Consider the following 25,792-nt stretch of genomic DNA (forward strand, 5'->3'; position numbering starts at 1 on the left):
TTCTCTGTCACATTGGCTTTCCACAAAAGCACGAGAGGTGATGTACGCTAATATAGCCTATCCTAAATTTGTTGTTCAAAATTATCCCAAATGTATTCAATGGGGTTGAGACACTTGACAAATTTCTGCCACACCAGCTTTTACACACCATGTCTTCATTGGGTTGGCTCTTCTAAGTTCTAAGGAAAATGCTAGGCTACACCATGCAAAGACATTCTACAAGACTGGAGAAGGACCACATACAGTACGCGAGTGATGGTCGGGTGGCCCCATACTTTTGGCTATTAGCGATGGGTCGTTCATGGACGATTAGTTCAACTCCGAAAAATTTGTTTTGTTAGTCGCAGAATTTCTGTAGGTTATGTACAGAAAAAAAGACTAAAGTAGTTCATCTCTTGACTCTTCTAGTCAGTCGTTTATTCTTTTATCATGTGAATCCCATAGATGCTATGCAGTGCATTACACAGGAAACAGAACTGAGTAGATCTCGTGTCCTTTGTTTTGTTTTTTTTGTTCGTCAGACAACAAATTATTCGGACATCAAATGTCTAAATAATATTCATGTTATGCAGAGAATACAAGAAGCCATCAAAACACAACCCCGCTTTAAAAAAAAATTATAAATAAAAATAAAGTATCTATTACAAATACTATTGCAAACCATTAACTTCATTACCCAATTGTTTCCATTATGTACTGTGTCTGTGTACATCAAAATCAAATCATTAAATCATTAAAATACCATGTTAATAGTTCTTAACGCTCTCTACTAACATTCAGAAGACACCAAGATTTAATCTACAAGTTGCCAATGGAGTTCTTTTGGTCCTTTGGTCTGTATTGGCATCAGGCATAACACACTACTAACGGGTGATATGAGGTGGTATCAAAACCTTTACCATCGTGGTATCAAAACCATCACGCCAACATACGGCAACACAAAGTCACAGGGATCACCGACCTTCATAAGTCAGTGTGCCAAAAGACATCGTCCTCATCGGGAGCTGTGCAACTGGTGCTGTACTGACCACGTGCGCATTCGGTCACCAAGCTCTCCTCAAACGTGATCTTTCTACCAAACCCACCCTACTCGCCAGATTTGGCTCCAGCGGACTTCGCCCTCTTGTCGAAGATGAAGATCCGGCTTAAAGGTCGTTGTTTTGAAACTATTGTGGCGATCCAGCACGAATAGCAGAAGGTGCTTGATGCGCTTCGAAAGAGGTCTTCCAGGACAAATTCCAGAAGTGGCTGGTATGCTTGGGAACGCTGTACTGCTGTGCAAGGGGACTATTTTAAAGGTGTAAATGTAGATAAATCACGTACTTTCTTGTAAAAAGCGCTGGTCTTGATACCACCTTGTACATTACTTGATGAAACCCACAGGGACCACTACAGTTTCCAATAAGACATGTACATTTCTAATTAGAACCATTACAAACTCTATATAACATGATTCTTTTTAACACTGGTGTGGTTTCAACTTTGTAGCAACAGCTTGGTGTAGATCTACACATGAGTCGTAGTGTATGTGCAATAGTCTCAAAGAAAAGAAAAAGAAGAAAAAATGCTTTATACTTGTCACATGTACATTACAGCAGGGGTGTAAGAAAATATTGATAGAGGTGAGCATCGCGATATTCTGTACTCGTCCATGCGCACGCTGCCACACTCATAACCAGACGAAGCTTCATTTGTGGCGTAAAGAACATCGCTATACACAGAAAGCTAAAGTTAGAGCAGACTGAACCTGCCTGATGGCCTTCTCTACCTTTATAGAAGTAATAATAGTCTCTTACTTTTTTTTTTGCCTCCCTAGTATTGTAGCTTCTAGGTGTAAAACCCTAGTTAGCGCTCATATCATGCTTCTACTACTAGTCTAATACTAACGGTAATACTACTAATATAATACAGGGGTGTAACGGTATATATATTCGTCCTGAACTGTGTCGGTACAGGGCGAATCAAATGCAATAATTTTTACGTGCGGAACATAGTTTCAATCTAAATTCCCTCAGGAACGTATTAAGTGCCGCACCGCAAGTTTGTTTTGTCTCCGCCTGGCACTTTCAGTGTAGTGTCACTACTTTTTATTATTATTATTTACATGTAAAACATAAACAACTATGTCAGAGGAATAAAAAAGAAACTAGATCAAACTTAGATTTTGTTTTGCGCATGCACAAACTTGCTGCCACTTGCTGCCATTGCCATTTTATTTCAAATTGCTTTAAAAAAAAAATCATTGATGTTCACAAATGTTAATAATAATAAAAAAAAAAAAAAAGCAATTTTTTTGTTTTGCATTTTTTTCCCCTAACCGTACCGAAATTTAATCGAACCATGACTTACAAACTTAGATACAGACCAAACCATAATTCTTTTTTGGTACCGTTACACCCCATAATATAACATAATACAATCATAACACAGCCTTAATTTACATCATGGTGAAATTCTTTCATTGCATATCCCAGCGATGTTTGGAAGCTGGAGTCAAAGTGCAGAGTTCCCATGTTACAGCGTTCCTGGAGCACTGAGGGTTAAGGGACTCGCTCAAGGGACCCGAGAGTGGCAGCTTGGCGATACCCGGTTGAGGATACCTTTTAGACCTACCACTATATCATTATCAGTGAGCACATTCAACCGTTGCGTCTTTCGAAGGCATCTGATGACATGAGGCGTTTCCCAGTCCGTCATCAGAAAAGGGCTTGTTTTCCACCTGAACGCAGACATGCTTTTTAAGCTGCCGTTTGTCCCTGAAACTCTTTGTGCAGTGCGAGCACTGATATGGTTTCTCTCCCGTGTGAACATTATGGTGGCGCTGGAGATCGGTGTGCTGCGAGAAACTCTTGCCGCACTGCGAGCAGCGATACGGCTTCTCTCCCGTGTGAACGCGTTGGTGCCTCCTGAGGTTGTGGCTGCTGATGAAACCTTTGCCACACTGCAAGCACCGGTGCGGCTTCTCTCCTGTGTGGATGCGATCGTGTTGGTGGAGAGAACTCTGCTGCGTAAAACACTTCCCGCACTCGGAGCACTGATACAGCTTCTCTCCGGTATGGATGCGCTCGTGCTGTCGGAGGTGACTTTCCCGGAAGAAGTTTCTCCCACACTGAGAGCAGTAATAGAGCTTCTGTCCACTGTGAACGTTCTGGTGGCGCTGGAGATCGTTGAGCTGCGTAAAACTCTTCCCGCATCGCGAGCAGTAATACGGCTTTTCTCCCGTATGAACGAGGCGGTGTCTTCTGAGGTTATGTCCGGTCATGAACCCCTTTCCGCACTCCGAGCATTTATACGGCATCTCTCCAGCATGGACGAGTTGATGATACCGGAGAAGACTCTGCCGTGTAAAAGTCTTCCCGCACTCCGAGCACTGATGCGGCTTCTCTCCCGTGTGAATGCGCTGGTGCGCTTTGAGATTGCTTTGCGTCCTAAAATTCTTTCCGCACAGCGAGCAGTAAAACGGCTTCTCGCCCGTGTGAATGAGCTGGTGCCGCTGGTAAACACAGCGCTGATTAAAACTCGTTCCGCAGTACGAACAAAGATACGGCTTCTCTCCCGTGTGAATGCGCCGGTGTGTTTCCAGAGTGATCAGCTGAGTGAAATCTTTGCCGCATTCGATGCATCGGTATGGTCTCTCCCCGGTATGAACGCGCTGGTGTTGCTGGAGATGACTCTTTTTGCTAAAACATTTTTCACACTGCGAGCAGCGGTGAGTTATTTTCTCCTTAGCCATTTCGTTAGGAACCTGTCCACAATAGATGAAGTGCACCAGCTAATTACATTCCTCTCTGAAAAGAAACAATAACTACAAAAAAGAAGATTAGAACATCAACGTCAATGTATTATTCATCAAAAATCATGGAAAAATATTTGACTTGTTTTTATATTCACTGCAAAATGAATGAGGACCGAAGTGAAGAGCCAAAGCTGCTCTTATTTAAATAAAGCTCTTTTTTTTTGTGAGTCATTTAAATTTGACTCTGAATCTATGGACTCTTGACATTGAAGCTATCTCTTGAGGAACAAACAATAATACACAAGTAATATGATTTTTGAGTTACTACATGAAGAGGACAATTTAGAAAACTAGGTAACTATAATGTCTTATATCATTATATGATGCATACAATGACAGATTTAAAAAAAAGATAATAAAGTAAATTCTAACTATAAAAACATAAAAAAAAATATGACTTGTCTTTTCAATACCTAAAATACTGCCATGACTTGTTGTGGTATGAGGAATACAACACTTCAGTGTGTGCAAGTCTGAATTCTGAAAATAATCTATTTTGGTATGGTAATAGTAATACGCCTAATGCTGCACCAATTCTCTACCCTGCCCTTGATCACTTTCCTACAACAGCACATCATGGGTAACTGCTTTCTTATCAATTATTGCCACTGTTCCCAACAACCAATCAGAAAAGTTCTCAATGACCAATCACCAATTACTAATGTTCTTAAAAGCCAATTATTGATCAGAGTAGTTTCCAACAAGCAATCAGTGATCAGAATAGTTCTTAACAAACAATCAGTAATTACTATTGTTTTTAACAGCCAATCATTGAGCACAGAAGTTCACACTAACCAATCACTGATCAGACGGGTTCTAAAAAACAATCAGTAAGTACTATTGTTTCAAACAGCCAATCATCAAGTAGGAAAGTTCTCAACGACCAATCACTGTTAAGAGAAGTTCCCAACAATCAATGATCAGAACAATTGGAAACAACCAATCAATGATCATAAAAGTTCTCAACATCCAATCACTGATAAGAGAAGTTCTCTATAATAAAGATGGAATCTATAGCAGTGGAATCATAACGACCATAATCACCAGTTTGTCCTAAGCATCCTCTGAGCAATATTTACAGTATTCAAATCAAGCTTTTCCATCAGTAACCATTACCTTCGTCTGTCTTCAGAATTATCACTTTGTCTGCTCTTCTGCTACAGATGCCATTTTTACAAATCTGAGTAAACAATCTGCAGCAACATCAGCACATCTCCTATAACACTCATAACCCAGAGCGCGCTCTTATCTCTATAATATTCACTAACTACAACAAATACACACCATTCTACCAACAGAAACACTGCCAGAACTTACACTGTCTCAGCATTCACATGCACACAAACGAAACTGAAGCGCAAAAACGAGACCCCAAAACACGGAAACTTCCGGGTTACTTCCCGCGCATGCGCATATCCCATTTCTGCTTGATGCGGCCCGAACCGCACCGCGCATGCGCACCAAATTCAAGGCATCACCCCAGCTGTACCAATAATAATAATAATAATAATAATAATAATAATAATAATAATAATAATAATAATACTCTGACTCGATCATTCAACATTCCTGAGTTCTAAAAAAATATAAATGACTGTCTTCAATGATAGAAATCTTTAGAAAATTGTATGCACACTTTTTTTATAGATAGATAGATAGATAGATAGATAGATAGATAGATAGATAGATAGATAGATAGATAGATAGCAGAAGTGCAAAAAGTAGTAATTGTGCAAACAGACAAGTGCAGATAAATATGTAGTATATGTACATACTGTAAATATATATATATATATATATATATATATATATATATATATATATATATATATATATATATATATATATATATGTGTGTGTGTGTGTGTGTGTGTGTGTGTGTGTGTGTGTGTGTGTACAGTGAATAAATATAAAGGCAATAGCAGTAAAATTATGTGTGGACATATATATAGGTGGAAAGTTATAAGTCTATAGCATTGCAAAAAATTAATTATATTAAACCTTTAAGAATTTACTCCATAAGCTGCCCTATTTTAATAGCAATTGATCACATTGTTAACTAATAAAGAACTAAAAAGCAAAAAAAAATGTTTATTATAATATAATATATTGTCTAGACCTAATTTACATTTACAGTATTTGGCAGATGCCCTTAATCAGAATGACTCAGTTACCTCAGTTATACAATTAAGCAATTAAGGGTTAAGGGCTTTGATGAAGGGCCCAGCAGTGGCAGAAGGGTGGTCCTGGGATTTGAACCCATGGCCTTCTGCTAATTTTAAGTTCAACATTTTATATACCCGTGTTATTTCTATATTTTTTCTATAATGTACGTCTTTCCCTCATCATATGAAAATGCATATATTTATATAATAAAACCTAAAAGTTTAGTGCCTATAAGTTTAACCCTAATGAGTGAGACAATTTGGCAAGGACATACCTGAGATGGTATGAGGATGAAACCAGACTTAAAAGCAACCAGACTCATCCTGATATGGGTGGCACCCAGATCCATTTATTATAGTTCCATCATTTTAAGGTTATCAGTTACTCAGTGATGGACATTTGTATACAAAAACCCTTAATGGCAAATGTAGTCCTAAGCCACTGTAGCTGTTTGTATTAATTACAAACCAAATCCATTTTCATGGTTCTTGAGTTTAAACCTTCATAGTTTCCTCATGGATCCTTAGACTGTTAATGTGGGGTCATCTTCAGCAGTAGAAAGTGTATCAGTACTTTGAGTTCAGTAAATAAGGTTGTATGGGGCCCTGAATCTGGTTTTTGTTTAGCACAAGATTTTTGTGCGACGCTCCGGTTCTATCGGAACAAAACATCAGAATATTATTTAGGCAGCAGGGTAATGCCAGTGCTCATGGAGCTGTAGCTGTACTACTACAAGAGGATAACCCTGGAACTGAATATCCAAGAAGTAATTTTTTTAAAATACTCCTAAAATGTATGATTTAGTAAAATACAGTCAAAAACGGTGCCCTGGCTGTTATTAGCCTTTCAGCAATGTGAGATCTTTATGGGTTTTGGCAATGCAGGTCTGAAAACTTGGACCACGAATGTGTAGGGTTTTTTTTTCGTGTAAATAAAATTCCAACCAATGGTTGATGAGGTTATTCCTTGTACAGGATTTTAATCTAGCCTAAGGACCCTTATGGATCTCCATAACTGAGGACGATTTGATATGCATCTCGATGCATAACCAACAATATAATACCCTAAAGATTCATTTAAAGCAGCTACCGATGCGATTCACCCCGATTCAGTTCACCCCTCTTACGATGCAATTTCAATCTGATTTCAATTTGATTCAATGGTAAAAATATGATGCTATGCAATTCACTATAATACAGATTTCTCTTTTTTTCTTTAGTTCAGACAGACAGCAAATCATCAATTTACTTAAGTGCCTTCTGACTTTTAATGCATTTCCCTTTCACAAACATGCCTTTATAATAATAATAATGATAATAATAATAATAATTATAAGGTTAAATAAAACCAGGCATTATATTCCTGGTCTGTCTCCAGGAAGATGCAGCTCTACCTCTGCCATGTTAATCTGTATTCTATGTGACTCGCAGGACACGCCTCGGTCTCCGTAGTGTTGTGACATGTCATATTCACGTAGGATCAGAGAGGCTGAGAGAACGAACTCGAGAAACAGTTTAGCGATGAGAAATTAATCTACATAGCAAATATTAGTCACAAATTTTTTGTGACTTAAATAAATAAAAAATAATAAAAGTATAGCACCTACTTAGATATATATATATATATATATATATATATATATATATATATATATATATATATATATATATATATATATATATATATATATATATATACACAGTGGGTACGGAAAGTATTCAGACCCCCTTAAATTTTTCACTTTTTGTTATATTGCAGCCATTTGCTAAAATCATTTAAGTTCATTTCTTTTCCTCATGAATGTACACATAGCACCCCATACTGACAGAAAAACACAGAATTGTTGACCTTTTTGCAGATTTATTAAAAAAGAAAAACTGAAATATCACATGGTCCTAAGTATTCAGACCCTTTGCTGTGACACTCATATATTTAACTCAGGTGCTCTCCATTTCTTCTGATCATCCTTGAGATGGTTCTACACCTTCATTTGAGTCCAGAAATTTTTGATTATACTGATTGGACTTAATTAGGAAAGCCACACACCTGTTTATATAAGACCTTACAGATCACAATGCATGTCAGAGCAAATGAGAATCATTAAGGTCAAAGGAACTGCCTGAAGAGCTCAGAGACAGAATTGTGGCAAGGCACAGATCTGGCCAAGGTTCCAAAAATTTTTTTGCTGCACTTAAGGTTCCTAAGAGCACAGTGGCCTCCATAATCCTCAAATGGAAGACGTTTGGGACGACCAGAACCATTCCTAGAGCTGGCCGACTGGCCAAACTGAGCTATCGGGGGAGAAGAGCCTTGGTGAGAGAGGTAAAGAAGAACCCAAAGATCACTGTGGCTGAGCTCCAGAGATGCAGTCGGGAGATGGGAGAAAGTTGTAGAAAGTCAACCATCACTGCAGCCCTCCACCAGTCGGGGCTTTATGGCAGAGTGGCCCGACGGAAGCCTCTCCTCAGTGTAAGACACATGAAAGCCCGCATGGAGTTCTCCAAGATGGTGAGAAATAAGATTCTCTGGTCTGATGAGACCAAGATAGAACTTTTTGGCCTTAATTCTAAGCGGTATGTGTGGAGAAAACCAGGCACTTCTCATCACCTGTCCAGTACAGTCTCAACAATGAAGCATGGTGGTGGCAGCATCATGCTGTAGGGGTGTTTTTCAGCTGCAGGGACAGGACGACTGGTTGCAATCAAGGGAAAGATGAATGCGGCCAAGCACAGGGATATCCTGGACGAAAACCTTCTCCAGAGTGCTTTGGACCTCAGACTGGGCTGAAGGTTTACCTTCCAACAAGACAATGACCCTAAGCACACAGCTTAAATAACGATGGAGTGGCTTCACAACAACTCCGTGACTGTTCTTGAATGGCCCAGCCAGAGCAATGACTTAAACCCAATTGAGCATCTCTGGAGAGACCTAAAAATAGCTGTCCACCAACGTTTACCGTCCAACCTGACAGAACTGGAGAGGACCTGCAAGGAGGAATGGCAGAGGATCCCTTAATCCAGGTGTGAAAGACTTGTTGCATCTTTCCCAAAAAGACTCCTGGCTGTATTAGATCAAAAGGGGGCTTCTACTAAATACTGAGCAAAGGGTCTGAATACTTAGGACCATGTGATATTTTAGTTTTTCTTTTTTAATAAATCTGCAACAGTGTCAACAATTCTGTGTTTTTCTGTCAATATAGGGTGCTATGTGTACATTCATGAGGAAAAGAAATGAACTTAAATGATTTTAGCAAATGGCTGCAAAATAAAAAAGAGTGAAAAATTTAAGGGGGTCTAAATACTTTCCGTACCCACTGTATATTAATATTAGTTTATTTCTTTGTTTTGCCGATTGGTTTATTACCGCTGCACTTAGGACACCGACAAGCAGCTCGGAAATCACAACACTTGGTTTATTGGATATCGGAGGGTAAAACTCGTACATTAGAGACAGCAGAATAAACAGTGCATCTCATCTCATCTCATCTCATCTCTCTCTCTCTCTCTCTCTCTCTACACTCTCACAGCTCCCACACAGACTTGGAATCATGGGGACTGTTCTAATGGTAATATCTATAGATCTTCTTTAAAGTTGTACTTTATATACAACCTTAAATTTCACTTGCTACATATGAATACATTTTTTTTTTTTACAAATGCAACTATGTTAAGAATGATGCATCGCAATAGAAATGCCAACTTGTATATGATGCATCATTCTTTAAGTCGATGCATTACATCGTTAGCCTTTAGGCCGATGTACTGGCGACTCTGTGAATTTAACCATCCCTAATCTAGACATATAACATAAAAGGGTGCAGCTATCCTTTATGAAAAATAGAATACCTAAACACATCTCTTGTTGAATAATCTGATATTATTGTTATTGTCTTGGACAGAAGAAGCGATCTCCAAACCATATGCTTTCAGCTTCTTTCATTTATTTATCTTTAATTACTTTGTAAAATTTAGATCAATCAACCACTATTTTATTGAAAGGTTGTGCAACAAAGATTGATGATAGGAAATGTGTCTGTCAGAACCTAAACAAACGTGTGTTTTTTCATGAAACAGCGGAAATAATTTCTAATAGATCAGAAATAAAAGTCTATATTCATGTACTAGAACACATGTCCAAATAATGTTCCGAAGGCATGTTGTAAAGGGAATACATAAGGCCATTTACTCCATCAAAACACAAACTACGTAAATCCCCTCAGTAAAAAACCCCCAACAAAATCAATAGAAACAAATCACAGAATTTTAAAACAGAAACACTATTACAAACCACCAATTGTTACCCATTTAAACCATTAGCAAATGGTTTCTATTAAGCGATGTTTGCATACATCATTAAATCATTATGGTCAATCCAAAGAAACCTGTATAATAATGGTGTCCTAATGGTCTCCAACCATAACCGAGCCATTGATCTTTTGGTACGGGCCTGCACAGGAGGAAAAAAAAAACGTATCTATTGACTTTCACGGCCTGCAAGGCGTATTTTTCAAAATGACCACTTCCGCCTGTGCCAATTTCCCAAACTAGATTGTCTTTTTTTTAATGCATGGATAAATGAAGCTAAAGTAACAGATTTAAATACATTTTTCATTAGAAAACCATTTAACTGTATTCATTCAGGTATGGGAGTGATGTCTTTGGTCATCCAGTTTGTTAACGCACACATGCAATAGACACTAACTGAATGTTAATTCTGCTTGGACCCCCCCCATTCCGTGCGCTTGTGTCCTTTTTAACATTGATTGACCGAGGTGTGTCCCAGACTGTCATTAGTAAATGGTTAGTTGTCCATCTGAACGCATGGATGCTTTTTCAGAGCCTGTTTGTCGCTGAAGCTCTTCCTGCACTGCCGGCATTGGTATGGCTTCTCTCCCGTGTGAACGTGAAGATGCCTTCGGAGATTAAATGCGGTCGTAAAACCCTTTTCACACTGTAAGCATTTGTAGGGCGTCAGTCCGGCATGGATGAGCTGGTGATCCCGGAGGTGGCCGTGTTGTCGAAAACTCTTGTCGCACTGCGAACACTGGTGCGGCTTTTCTCCCGTGTGAATGCGTTGGTGCTCCTTGAGATTGCTTTGCGTCCGAAAACTTTTGCCACACTGCGCACAGTAATACGGCTTCTTGCCGGCGTGAATGAGCTGGTGACGAAGGAGGTCGTTCTGCTTTGTGAAACTCCTGCCGCATTGCAGGCAGTAATAGGGCTTCTCTCCAGTGTGGACAAGCTGGTGTCTCCGGAGTTCGTTTGCGCTGATGAAACCTTTTTCACACCACGTGCAACGGTGTGGCTTCTCTCCCGTGTGAACAAGCTGGTGGCGCCGGAGAACGTTTTGCTGCGCAAAACTCTTCCCGCACTGCAAGCAGTCATACGGCTTCTCTCCTGTATGAATGAGCTGATGTCTCCTGAGGTGGTGTCCAGTCGTAAACCCCTTTCCGCACTGTTCGCATTTATGGGGCGTCGTTCCCGCGTGGACGAGCTGATGATACCGAAGACGGCAGCGTTGAGTAAAAGTCTTCCCGCATTCTGAGCACTCGTACGGCTTCTCTCCCGTGTGAACGAACTGGTGATTCCGGAGACTGCTTTTCGTCCGGAAACTCTTTTCGCACTGCGAGCACGGGAACGGCTTCTCGCCCACGTGGATGAGCAGGTGGCGCTGGAAACCACAGCGTCGAGCAAAACTCTTCCCGCAGCACGAGCAGAAATAGAGCTTCTGCCCAGTGTGAATGTTCTGGTGGCGCTGCAGATCAGTCTGCTGCGCAAAACTCTTCCCGCACTGAGAACAGAAATACGGCTTCTCTCCCGTATGGAAGCGTTGGTGCGTCCGGAGATTGTACGAGGTCCTGAAACCTTTTCCGCACTCCGAGCATTTGTACGGCGTCGCTCCGGCATGGACGAGCTGATGATGCCGGAGGTGACCGTGCTGCTTAAATGTCTTCTCGCACTCCGAGCACTGATACGGTTTCTCTCCCGTGTGAATGCGCTGGTGCTCCTTGAGGTTGCTTTGCGTACGGAAATTCTTCCCACACAGCGAGCAGTAAAACGGCTTCTCTCCTGTGTGAATGAGCTGGTGCCGCAGGAGATCGTTCTGCTTCGTAAAACTCTTCCCGCACTGCGAGCAGTAATACAGCTTCTCTCCCGTGTGAACGCAATGGTGTGTTTCGGGAGTAATCAGCTGATTGAAATCTTTCCCACATTCCTCACAGTGGTATGGTCTCTCTTTGAGATCAGTCTTTTTAGGAAAACCTTTTCCACTCTCCTTGCCCATTTTGTTAGGAATCTGTCTACGATGAACCAGCCAAATCACATTCCTGTCTGAAGACAAATAATAACTAGAAAACAGAACATTAAAAAGTCAAACTATATAATGTTTTAATAAAGAAAAGTTATCTGTAAAAATATATATTTTTTTTATATTCAACCGTTTGAATCAAGGGTGAATTACCACTAATTACTACTATTACCAACAACCAATCTTTTTGGTAAAAAAAAATTTGGCAAATTTTGGTGGAAAACTGTTCGCTAAGCGAAAAGGTTGATTTCCGAGCCGGTCGATAAGCGGGGTACCACTGTACTACTATTTCCAACAACAATCACTGATCTAGGCTCTGTTCTGAACAACCAATCACAACCAATCACTGATTACTACTATTCCCAATCACTGATTACTACTATTCCCAATCACTGATTACTACTATTCCCAATCACTGATTACTACTATACACAACAACCAACCACTGATTACTATTGTCCCAACAACCAATCACTAATTACTACTATACACAACAACCAATCACTGATTACTATTGTCCCAACAACCAATCACTAATTACTACTATACACAACAACCAATCACTGATTACTATTGTCCCAACAACCAATCACTAATTACTACTATACACAACAACCAATCACTGATTACTATTGTCCCAACAACCAATCACTAATTACTACTATACACAACAACCAATCACTGCTCTAGGCTCTGTTCTAAACAACCAACCACTGATTACTATTGTCCCAACAACCAATCACTAATTACTACTATACACAACAACAATCACTGCTCTAGGCTCTGTTCTAAACAACCAATCACTGATTACTACTGTTCCCAACAACCAATTACTGATCACCACTGTTCAACAATCACTGATCACCTTGTTCCAAACAAGAAGTCACTGATCAGATGGACTCCACTAACCAATCATTGATCAGAAAAGATCCCAATAACCAATCACTGATCACTATTTTCTCAACCAATCACTCATCACCAGTTTGTCCTAAGCATCCTCTGAGCAATATTTACAGTACTAAAATCAAGCTTTTCAATCAGCAACCATTACCTTCTTCTGTCTCCAGAATTCTCACAACCTCTTAATCACTTTGTCTGCTCTTCTGCTACAGATGCCATTTTTAAAAATCTGATCTTTCAGTAAACAGTCTGCAGCACATCTCCTATAACACTCATAACGCTCTTATCTCCATAATATTCACTAACTACAACAAATACACACCAACAGAAACACTGCCAGAACTTACACTGTCTCAGCATTTACATGCACACAAACGAAACTGAAGCGCAAAAACGAGACGCCAAAACACGGAAACTTCCGGGTTACTTCCCGCGCATGCGCATATAACATTCTGCGCTTACACACTCCGAACCGCACCACGCATGCGCAGCACATACAGGGGTCTTACAGCAGCTTTGCTTATGGCTGTAAAGGACTTTTGATAAGCCAAACAAATAAAGCATTTTTTTGATCTGTGTCATGCTGTTTATTATGCAAACGCTTTCATCATTAATGTAAGGGGATATTTCCCTAATATCAACTTATCGTTAATGCTACAAAATCAGAATCACCTTTATTGCCAAGTATCATGGGCTGAATGTACAAGGAATTTGTCATGGTGTGTAGGTGCCAAAAAATAAATAAAGTGATAAATAAAGATAAAGATGTTGACCATACAATTAGTGCAGGGTATGGAAAAGTGAGACATTGCAATAATAAAATATTTTCTAATATAACTCCAAATTTGCAGGGCTGCAATACAGTAGTTCTGTTTTATTTATTTATTTATTTATTTATTTATTTATTTATTTATTTATTTATTTATTTATTTTTTTTTGCCCTAATGTACATATGAAATAATGTGCACAATCATGTAATGTGAAGTGTACAATAATGCAATGTTAGTGTTTATGAAGGGAGATAAAACATTATAGTGGGTCTCAGTTGTGGGCCATGAATTTCACCATTATTATGATGCTATGACATCTATGATAACCATCACCATTATGCAAAAATGCAGTATACCAAAGCGCTGCATCACAGACAGGAATCTTATGTAGCAAGAATCAATGGCATTACAAAACCAAATTTACACCGTTCAACTCCTTTCACTGCAGCCACAGCTGCACTGCCCGCATAAAAACATCTGTAGCAGAAACATCAATGCATTTTTGCGCATTTCTTCCATCCATGCATAACAGAGATTTAGGCAAATTGTGTGTTTTTGTGTAAATTCGACGGGAAAGAAAATGTAAAAGTATTAATGGTTCATAATAATAATAATAATAATAATAATAATAATAATAATAATAATAATAATAATAATAACAACTCACCATTTAAAAAAAAAAAAAATTTCACGCAATCCACATCCCTAGATTGAAGAAAATATAAATGATGCCTGTCATCCAAATGTTAAAAATATTCAAGTATTTATGCCAAATTTTGCCCCCTTACTCACACCAATAACCAAGTTATGTCCAATATATGTAAACACATTCACAAGCGCTTTGCCCCCTCCAAAAAAACCCCTCAAATGATCTTGTTTTAGGGAGCTGTAAAGCTTTAGGATCAGGGTGAGGTATGATTGCTGGGAACATGATCACTTCCTGATTTAACCTCAGCTAACTGACTGGTGGTAACATTTGGATGCAGCTCCATGACACATCTGCTGGGGTGTGTAATTAGCTGTCATTTAAATCATGATGGATTTGGCAGAAATGATTTGGGGCAATCAGGACGGACAGCAGGAATAAGAATATAAATGTAGAAATATGCCCTGCTGATGTACAGAGCAGAATGAAGGGGATATTTCTTTACTGTGATGATTTTCACTTTGTAACAGAGCAGTGGGTATTTTCTTTGGATTGTGAAATAGGGTTTACTCAGTGGTGGACAGTAAGTAAAATGATTGTCCATTTTTCAATTAGCTGTACATTATCAGAATATTTTTTCGATTCGGAAACGTTCACTTCACTACATTTTAATGCATGTTCAATATGGTTAGGTTTATAGGAGGCCACTCAAACTCTTCCACTCCATCCCATGTAAAGCATATCTTTATAGTTTGGGTCTCCTAGTTCAAGTAAAGGGGAAATGTAATGCTGCATCCAAAAGCATAGAATACAATTGTGTGCCTCCAACTTTGTGTCTCCCACAAAGTCAAAGTTATTGGATATATATAATACATAAACACACACACACACACACACACACACACACACACACACACACACACACACACACACACACACACACACACACACACACAAAGCCTTTTCCTGCCTTCACCTTGCTGCAGGTTGCACTTACGCTTATATCCTCTACCAATACATAGAGAGGGGATTTGAGTCAGTATGTGCTTCTCTGTTAGACAAAGAAGTGTGTGTGTGTGTGTGTGTGTGTGTGTGTGTGTGTGTGTGTGTGTGTGTGTGTGTGTGTGTGTGTGTGTGTGTGTGTGTGAGAGAGACTGCAGGTGTGAATATTTCTTACCTTCTCTTTACTTCATTGGAATTTGGGAACTGAACAGCATCAGTCTTCATCCTGTTATGTCATTTCACCATCAGAGCAACAGATCCTCAATTTGAAACACACCAGCTCCCCCCCTTGTTGTCCCCGTTCGCATGGCTACACACATCAGCTGTTTCTCCTGATCATATGAATGGCAGCAAGCTTTATCGCCAGAGACTCTGCTTACTGATGTGTGAGGTAAAACACTGAACGTGTCAGACAGGACAGCGAGACGAACAAGACGAAGACAGCTACATCTCAAACTCAGATCTGAAAACCTCAAGGGGAAAGAAGCATTGCTGCGTGCAACATAACAAAATGGAAATTTGAGGGATCTAGAGATATGTATTTAGGCACCGGGGGCAGTAGAATAGTTAAGGGAAGAGCGGCTCAGTGAACAGAAGGAGGATAAAAGCAGCTGAAGAGCTTCAAATAAGAACAAAATTTGAAAAAAAAAAAAAACGGTAGCAAAAGAATATCGCTGAATATACAGTATACAGTACATAGGAATCTGCACTCTGTCACAGATAACAAGCCCAATATTCGCACCTGACATGATGCATCAGTTTCCCAAGCAGCAGGTCACACTCTCTCTCTCTCTCTCTCTCTCTCTCTCTCTCTCTCTCTCTCTCTCACACACACACACACACACACACACACACACACACACACACACACACACACACACACACACACACACAAACTATATATTATGTGATGATGTCTTTGTAAACAGTATCATACAATTTTCTGTTTAAACTAGGAGACCCAAACGTGTTCCAGCATGACAATGCCCCTGGGCACAAAGCCAGTATAGAAGATGTCAAGCAGCACCCTCAGGATAGAAGCAAGACCACACAAAAACAGGATGAGTAATGGAATATATTCTCTTAGAAGAGTAGTATGAGGCAAAATTAGTAAAAACACACCTACTTTCTTACTTCCATGCTTCCCGTCTGTATTCACACAGTGAGATTAAGTGCGAATTTTCAAAGACATGAATGAGATACTTGTACAGACAGACAGACAGACAGACAGACAGACAGACAGACAGACAGACAGACAGACAGACAGATAGATAGATAGATAGATAGATAGATAGATAGATAGATAGATAGATAGATAGATAGATAGATAGATAGATAGAATAGCAAAGTCCACTAAAGATCATTCTCACATTTAGCTCTTAAACTTTGGAATAGTCTTCCTGACAGTGTTCGTGGCTCAGACACACTCTCCCAGTTTAAGTGCAGATTAAAGACTTATTTTTTTAGCAAAGCCTACACATAACACACATCACATCATAACCTTGTGCTCCAGAACATCTGATCACATGCACATTATCAACTTGTGCTGTTAATATCATGAACAGCAGCTACGCCAATTCCTCTCCACTGCTTCTCTTTCTCTCCCCATCCCGAGGCATCCTGAGGTTGCTCCAGCCCCAGTCACGTCCCACCTCATGAAGATTATGGACCTTTAAAGATGTAGATGCCGAACTCGCAAACATCCCGTACCATCTAGAGACATACCAGTGCCAATTGGTACAGGTACACAGCAAAAAAATGCAGTTTAGCATCTACCAGAAGTGCAAAAAGAAGCAAACGTGCAAATAGTGCAGATAAATAAGTAGCATATTTACAGCATGTGATATATATGTAGGCACACTGTGGTTTATTATATATATATATATATATATATATATATATATATATATATATATATATATATATATATATATATATATATAAAATCAAGACAGTGTGGATAAGGATAGGTGGGGACAATGGGTAACTAATGAGGAACACAGGGACACACTGGCGACATCTAGTGGAGAAGCCAGAAAAGGGGCAGAATCCGGACAGGTCCCCTTGAATCCTAAGAAACCTTCTTTACACTAATAGTGGCTTATGACAGCATTTCACTATGACAGTTACTGAAGCTTTGAATTTATCAGGAAATGAACATTCTCTTTTACTTCCAGATTAGGACAGTATGTTATATTGGAAATAGTGTACAGTTTAGGGCATTGAGCATGTGGGAGGTAGAAGCAAAATGGTTTTGTAGCATTGTATTTGACTCTGAAGGTCTTGAGGTCAATACCTGGGAACCCGAGCAAGGCTCTTAACCTCATAGCTACTCAGTTGTATGAATGAGAAAAATATAAGACGCTCTAGATAAGGGTGTCTGTTAAATGCTATAAATGTAGAAAAAGTAATTTTTTTCTCTTTTTGTTGGTACTTAGAATTTAGAAAAAAAAAAATGCTTTCAATATTAAATCTAAAAAGTAATGGAGGCATCGGAATCCAAATGTAGTTTTTTAGTTGGAAATCAAAAATGAATGCAATGTACACAGACCAACCAGACCAATTTTTCCACCATTAATGCTGTTATACCAAAAAATAAATTGCAGCTTGTCCTTTTAAGAATCTACAAACCTCTCTGTCCTGAAGACTTCCTAATATCTAAAACCTTAAAGTACATGCTTCACTTCTGCTTCCATTAACAATTAGTGAGACAAATCGAGAATGAGAACAAGCATAGATATTGAGGAAGGAATTGCCAGATTTAATTGCATACAGGCTTTTTTCTTTTATTAATGTGTGTATGTTGTTATAGACATCTGGGACCTTCTGTTTATCTGGGCAGGGAAATGAATTGAACAAGAGCAGCTCCAGCATCTTGATACACATCAGCAGTTACAAAAATAAAAAAACAGGACTATCAAATTGAGATTATTTCTCTGTACATGCCAATGATCACAGACCATTTTAATTCCACAGAGTTGTTTAGTTAGATATGCAGCAGCTCTCTCATTAATGATGTTTGCTCTTTTGAATATTTCTGGAGGTGTTTAAAAGTCTGTTCTGTCCCAATCTGATAGAGATATCATTCTCATTGCAGGATTTAGCATCTGTCAGATCTTCTACCTTTGGAGTGTTACTTCTACACATGAGGGGAAACTGAAATGTAATTGATTTATCACCACTGCCATGCTCGTACCGGGTGAACACAGTGCATGGAGGAAAGAGAATGTTTAGAGGGAGGTTAAAGTGTAAGTGCTGTGACATGTGGGATCTCAGTATTATAAATTTGTAGCTGAGTCAGCACATAATTTGTAATATGAAGCATCAAAGGTTTTTTTCATCCAAACTAGCAAATGTCTGAATAGGAACAATTCTAAAATTTGGCTTAGCAAGGTATGGACACATCATGGACAATAAAAAAAAAATCTACAATGTGGTCTCATCTCATGGTTACTTTAAATTTACATAATCAAAATTAAGTGCAATTTATAAAATAAAACACAGAAAGACACCAAACATACAGTTTCTTTTTTTCATTTTGTAGGTTTCTGTACATCATTATTATCAAAGTGAAGAAACCAGTCTAGAGAATTAATGGAATCTGGATGCGTAATGGCGTCCTAATGGTCCCTATTGGTGTCCAGTATGTGATCTGCCAAAAGTGATAGGTGTGAAAGCTTGGTGGTGATGGAATTTAAACTTATTCAATCCAAAGTCCAGCATCTTAACCACTTTAAAAACTGTAAATCCAACACACGTTTTACACACGTTATTTAATCCAGAGATGATTTTTTTATTGTTTAGTAATATATCAACTATGATTAATGTTTTTCTGTCCTTGGGTTTTTTCCTAAGCGATGAATGAAGAAGGTTTTAACACGCTTAGTCAGTTTTCTTTGCTTTTTGGTCAGCTTCATTATACTGTATGAAATGAGAAAACAAACCAAGCCATGAAGCAAGTCAATCAAAAGTATACATTTCACTCTGACTCGGAGGCAGGAACCAGACTGACAGGTGCGAAAAGTCAACAATAAACTTTTGACAAGTCGTTGTCAATACGTTGACAGTTTGATGATGGATTCTTGACAGTATAGTGTTTATGTTGCATCATCCAAATAAATGGTCAACAACATCTAGAATATTTACTTAAGCATAGGGGCTGCTCGCTGTCTTTGTGTCATGAATCGGAGACAGATTTTAGCTCAGGTATGATTTTCTAAATAAAAGATAAAACAAGATCTGGGAGAAAAACAAAACTTATAGAGGCAAACTAATCAAGAAGAAAAAAAAAACAGGTTTGTGCATACACAGTAAATAAGTAAAACAAAAGACATTTAAAGGTAGAATGGAACTTGCTAGCTTGAGGCTTAACAGTAAATAAGAATCGCTGACTTGTGTTTTAATATTTATATTTGTCCATGAATATCTATTCAATTATTCCTAATAATCTATTTTCTTCATTTCATACAGTAGCTTTCCTGCACTGTTTACTGTATATTGATGGGTTTTCTTTTCAGTAGAATTAGCAAAAAAACACACAATTTACATTGTTAATTTGATGCTTCTGTTAAGATGATGTAGTGGTGCAGCTGTGGCGGCAGTGAAAGGAGACTTGTTTTAATGCGTATAATGTTTTTTTATTTTATTAATGGCGACTGTGGCAGGGAAAAACTCCCTTAGATGTTATGAGGAAGAAACCTTGAGAGGAACCAGACTCAAAAGAGGAACCCATCCTCATTTGGGTGACATCAAGAGTTTGATCATAAATCTTTCAACAATACAGAACACTGGAGAGTGAGAACTAACATGAGCACTGGAGTATAAGATTATAAGTAATGTTCTTTCTACAGTCTTCTACAGTCTATATGGTTATAAAACTAGGAGCTACTGAGCTCAACATTTGTGATATTTGTCATAATGATGATATGAAGAGGTGGATCGATTTACCGTAATATATATTTAACACATTAAAGGCCTATGTGTTAAATGCCAGTGCATAATTTAAAAATACTGGTGCATTGTTTACCTCTTTTGCAGATTACCATTTCTGTGATTTACAGAAAAGAGTGTTTTCTCTGCACACAATTAGCATGGCCCTGGCAATGGGTGGCTGTGGCATTGTGGGGATTCGAACTCGAGATAATAGTGTGGTTATTCATCCTTTAAAGATAATGCTACTTCGTGTAAACTGTAAGGTGACTGTCCATTCTAAAATTTGAAAGTGGTATAGTATGGAGATATGCATGGCAGGTGGTGTGATTTAAGAATGTTGTGGCACAGAGATGGTTTAAATGTGTTGTAGTTTGGAGACACTGTGTTTGGGGATATTATGTAATTTCTAATTTATGTGATCTAGAATTCAGAAGGTGTTGAAAGTAAAACAGATGATTTGGTTTGAAGGTTGTGTAGTTGCTGATAATCTTAGAGCATCTGTTTAGTAATTGTGCTTTTTTTTATTTTTGTGTAGCTTTGGCCTGAGGCATTCGGCACTGTACAAAGCCAAACAATTACATTTCTAATTAAGCTGAAGCTGGATTTGAAAAAAGACAGAACCATTAGAGTCCCTTGAGGAGGAATATGACCTTTCTGCTGCTAAGAGAACCTCTTTCATTCTGCATCTTGTCTCTGACAGGTCTGACACACGTTCCATGGAATAAATGTAATGCAATTAGAGGAAGTTTGACAGCAAGGCCTTTCTGCAATCAACCCTTTACCCTGATTTTATTCTCTGGCTAGAACATTTAGAAGGGTTTCATATCTCAAAACCTCTTACTCATGGCATTCTCTGAATATGAAATGTCCCATGAATAAAACAACCATAAACAACATGCAGAGCATGAAAAGCGAGGTGACTTACCATCAGTTCACTCCTGTATCATCTGTGCCATGTATCTTCAGTAAGCCATCATTATGAGATGGACAAACGTGTATTGGTGTGTGCCAACATTTCCTAAATTTCCCAAATGCATATGTTTTGACATAACTTTATGGCCTTAACATTATGCCTAATAATGTGTTGGTCCCCCTTTTGCTGCCAAAACAGTCCTGACCAGCGAGCAGTAGCAGCATTAACTTCTTCTGAAATTTGAGCTACAGGAGCTAATCTGTTGGATCAGATCACATTCGCTCCGCACGTGCATCAATGTTCACCACTGTTCTTTATTTGGACGACTTTTAATAGATACTGACCACTGCGGAACCGTCCACAAGAGCTGCAGTTTTGGAGATGCTCTGACCCAGACATTTAGCTTTTACAATTTGGTGCTTGTCATATTTACTGAAATCCTTATGCTTGTCCATTTTTCCTGCTTCTAATAGCTGCCTATTACATCCCACCCACTTACAGGTGCTATGATGAAGAGATAATCAGTGTTATTCACTTCAACATTCATAATGTTATAAGGTCATAATGCTATGTCTGATTGGTATATAATCTTCATAAAATTGGACTACTTTCAAAATGAAAAGAATGACATAAAAAAAAGTAAACATTAGAAAAATAAAGTGCAGTGGATCCTCGGAGCTCGCGAGGGTTAGGGACCAAGACCAGTCGCGAGTTCCGAATGTTCGCGACCTTTTGATACGCCCCTTCCAACCCAGTAAAAACCCAAAGAACACTATTCGAAATAGATTTAAATGAGTAAATAACAATATTTCACTCCATAACACTTAATTATTAGACAATTTTAATGAGATAAACCTTGATTAGAAATGTTAAAACTAGCGTTTTGAGCAGCTCGCGGTTGCTCACGAGCCGATCTGAATGAGAGTCGCGAGTCTGAATGAATGCGAGGTCGCGAGCGCTGAGGCCGCGAGCTCCGAGGTTCCACTGTACTACTTAATTGAGAAATCACTTTATTTCCTTATATTTAAATATTTACTATGTATTTACTTATTGTTCTGCTTATTGTACTTATTGTTTTGCTTCCTCTTCTGCCAAGAAAGCAAATAGAATTGTTGTCAAATTTGGCAGCATGGCTGACAAAGGTCTAGGGAACATTCTGACTAAATTAAGGCCAAGTTCTACCCATGCTGCAGTGCCACTATAAAGTCAAATTTAGGGATAATTTGGAAGTATGTTTATGGCAAAATATTTTTTTCAATTATGTAAAAGCCAGACATCCATGGATTCCCTAAGCCAAGATGAGTTCAACATACCCTATGACATGAATTTGATTAATCTTTTTATTTGATTTGTTTTTATATTCCTCCTACAAATTATGTCTTGTTGTCAGCAAATTGGGCAGATGTCCTCAACAGACCAAGCCTCACAAACATTATCAAAATAAAACTTGGTAGGCATCTTCAGGACTATGGCCTGATGATATGTTACAGATTTCTTGCCACTCTTACCTACAGGTCAAAAGATACAGTAACTTTTAAAAATACTTATATTTAACTTAAAACTGCAATCATTGTTTCTAATCTTGCAAATTTCTTCAGATTTTTCATCAGATTTGACCTCTAAAAGTCTAAAGTCAGAAAATTCCACCAATGAAACATTTTATACCACAAATAACTTTTGCTTAAAGTTATAGCTCTGATTTCCTGTCATTGCTGTGGCAGTGAGATTGGATGCTTGGCCCCTGAAAATGTATTTAATTATGGATGTTTCTTCTTTCAAAGCACTTTCCTAGCCGATAAAATCTGATATCTTTGTTTGATCATTCTTACAATAAAACATGGAACTCACAAACAGCAGTTTTCCACACTCACAGAAGTATTAATTAATCATCAGTCAACAATCAGGCCTGCCTTTTACACTTACTTAGTGTGATTATAACAATTAAATAACATAGTAGGAGAGACTTCAGTTTCATTAAATCCACCTGTGATTAATTAATACCACAGATATAAGAAATGCTATCTTTACTCTACATTTTCCTGTAAAGCATCAAGGTAAATGAATATGGATTAAATGCAGTTCTCCTTCATTTCACAGCATTAAAACGTATTACCTTAATGCACAAGTTGAACTGACAGTGAAGGATTTGGAAAAGCTTTTTAATTTTTTTAATACATACACACATGCTTGTAGTCTCTGTCATAAGAAATTCACTGTTACCCATTAAAAGATTTAATGTTCTGTAGCACTTTGGTGAACCTCAATTTTCTTTTCATAATAACGAGTAAATGCATTTGAAGTGCATATTAGTGCCACTTGAAGTCTCAATGTCTATCAATTTCCTTGAAAATCCATTAAAGAAAAGTCATGTAGGTTAGTTTCAGAGTTCATGTGGAAGGAATTACAGTACCTTAAAATATCTAATGCACCAAATTCATTTCTCAACCTAAGTTTATTAGCATACTAAAGACTAAAGATTACCGGTTACACAGACCGGCGTAAATAATTCCAATTGTAATTATACGGCATTTCAATATACACCGCTTCTCCTAATTACACCACACAAACCAAATATCTGGTTCCCCTCAAGGTTTCTTCCACATATAACTATACAAATAAAACTGAATTAAATTGAACCTACATTCCCATTTGGTTTCTGCTTACAGGCTGAATAACTTTTATTACCAAATGTCTATTAGTAAACACCAAGTAAACAAACCTTGCACATATAAACTGACAATAAATCTTGAAGCTGCTTATTGTTCTTCCATAGAATCTGGATCATCTGAGGCCCAGTGAATCCTGCTCTCACCATACCCCAGAGTTAAAACTACACATTATGTACAATCAGCAGATGTCATCATCCTCACAAAGGTTACCAAAGGAACTTTGAATTTTGAACAGTTTACTCATAAAGGGCCAACAAATCTTGAAAGATTAGTACCAAACAGGAAAAGAGGAAGGCCAAAGAGGAGGTTTATGGATGTGGTGAGGGAGGACATGATGGTGGTTGGGTTGAAAGAGGCAGATGTAGAGGACTCTCTCAGACACTGACAATGCAGTCCTGTAAGAAGGTTGCAGAAGATACCTTGATGAGGTGTTTAACCACAAAGCAAAGGCTTAAGTTTTCTTAGTTTATGGTTATATTATCTGACTAAGATTCAGACTGGTGAGTTTGTGTCCGTGAGTAGATATAGTTAGCCAAGCACAAGGCTCTTAGTGACTTCAGGTCCATAATGAACAATTAATTGAAAAGACAGAATGCTTAGAATAATCCATTAAAATTAAAGAAGAAATACAACCAATAAGGTGATTAGCTTTAATTATATATATTTAAGATAAACCTTTATTACAAATTGGAGTGATTCAGATTAGAGTTAAAAAATTGGAATCATGTAACAAATTGCCAACCCTTTTACTATTCTTTTACAGCAGTGCGAGAAAGACTAACACGTATCATACCTTCACCAACCCCAGTGAGTTGTGCAATTGGGTGGGTACCTTACATCTTGCAGAGCATCAGAGCAAGCATGTGTGTGTGTGTGTGTGTGTGTGTGTGTGTGTTCTATTAACAGATGTGATCAAGCACCTGCTCCAAAAAGGGCAAAGGCAGCACACACAGTCCACCATGTCATGGAAGGATCAGACAGATAACGACACAGTTACACAGACTCTGCGATTCCTGCCCGCACGTGAACCTGTACCTCAGCTGAGACTCTCATTCTCCATGTAGTCTATATAAAATGTTTTTCCCGGAGAGTGTTGTGTCAACTCTGTGCCACAACACAAATGCTCAAGCTGCCAAGTCAATAGCCAAGGGACACAAATACAAATAGAGAGATGTAACCGTGAGTGAGATGTATCGCTACATTGGGCTCTTATTTTACATGGCAATGGTAAAGTTGCCCTCCATCATAGACTACGGGGGAAATTAGAAATAGAGCAGAATTTTCACAGTTCCCTTTATAGCAAATATTATTTCAAGGGACAGATACAGGACAACTCTGTGGAATGTACACATGAGTTACCCAGATGCAAACAAAGAAAATGACAGAAAGAGGGGCACATCTGAACATGACCGTCTGTTCAGAGTGAAACCGCTTATGGACACAATCCGTAAGACATGCAAAGCAATTTATCATCCTAGAAGACATTTAGCCGTGGATGAGAGGATGGTAGCATGCAAAGCTAACACTGGGATGACACAGTACATGAAAGCCAAGCCAACTAAGTGGGGGTTCAAGTTGTTTGTTCTTGCCGATTCCTCAAATGGATAAAATATTGTTATAGTAATAATAGTATTGTAGACCTACAGGCTAGGATTTGCGGAACCCTGTGTATTGTTATTGTTTTTGTTGCAC

General features: G+C 38.5%; 2 protein-coding genes across 6 annotated transcripts; both read right to left on the bottom strand.

The window, feature by feature from the left end:
* Window positions 1-405: 405 nt before the first annotated feature.
* Window positions 406-5,248, bottom strand: LOC310724570 (uncharacterized protein). Of its 3 annotated transcripts, none has more exons than XM_083538801.1 (2): window positions 5,114-5,248; window positions 406-3,745 (listed from the first exon to the last, which is right to left on the bottom strand). In XM_083538801.1, exon 2 carries the CDS (start codon window positions 3,731-3,733, stop codon window positions 2,627-2,629), a length of 1,107 nt encoding a protein of 368 aa, XP_083394927.1. In that variant the 5' UTR covers window positions 3,734-3,745; window positions 5,114-5,248; the 3' UTR covers window positions 406-2,626. The 3 variants fall into 3 exon arrangements, with proteins under 3 accessions (XP_083394927.1, XP_083394926.1, XP_083394925.1); XM_083538800.1 differs by having other exon boundaries at window positions 406-3,805; window positions 5,114-5,198; XM_083538799.1 differs by lacking the exon at window positions 5,114-5,248 and adding an exon at window positions 4,210-4,924 and having other exon boundaries at window positions 406-3,805.
* Window positions 5,249-9,882: 4,634 nt separating this feature from the next.
* Window positions 9,883-13,627, bottom strand: LOC310724545 (uncharacterized protein). 3 transcript variants are annotated; one of them, XM_083538749.1, is made up of 2 exons: window positions 13,516-13,627; window positions 9,883-12,308 (listed from the first exon to the last, which is right to left on the bottom strand). In XM_083538749.1, exons 1-2 carry the CDS (start codon window positions 13,617-13,619, stop codon window positions 10,763-10,765), a joined length of 1,650 nt encoding a protein of 549 aa, XP_083394875.1. In that variant the 5' UTR covers window positions 13,620-13,627; the 3' UTR covers window positions 9,883-10,762. The 3 variants fall into 3 exon arrangements, with proteins under 3 accessions (XP_083394875.1, XP_083394877.1, XP_083394876.1); XM_083538751.1 differs by having other exon boundaries at window positions 9,883-12,291; window positions 13,516-13,603; XM_083538750.1 differs by having other exon boundaries at window positions 9,883-12,287; window positions 13,516-13,579.
* Window positions 13,628-25,792: the final 12,165 nt, after the last annotated feature.

The sequence above is a fragment of the Silurus aristotelis genome (assembly GCF_946808225.1).
Source record: "Silurus aristotelis genome assembly, chromosome: 4".
NCBI classification, from domain to species: domain Eukaryota; kingdom Metazoa; phylum Chordata; class Actinopteri; order Siluriformes; family Siluridae; genus Silurus; species Silurus aristotelis.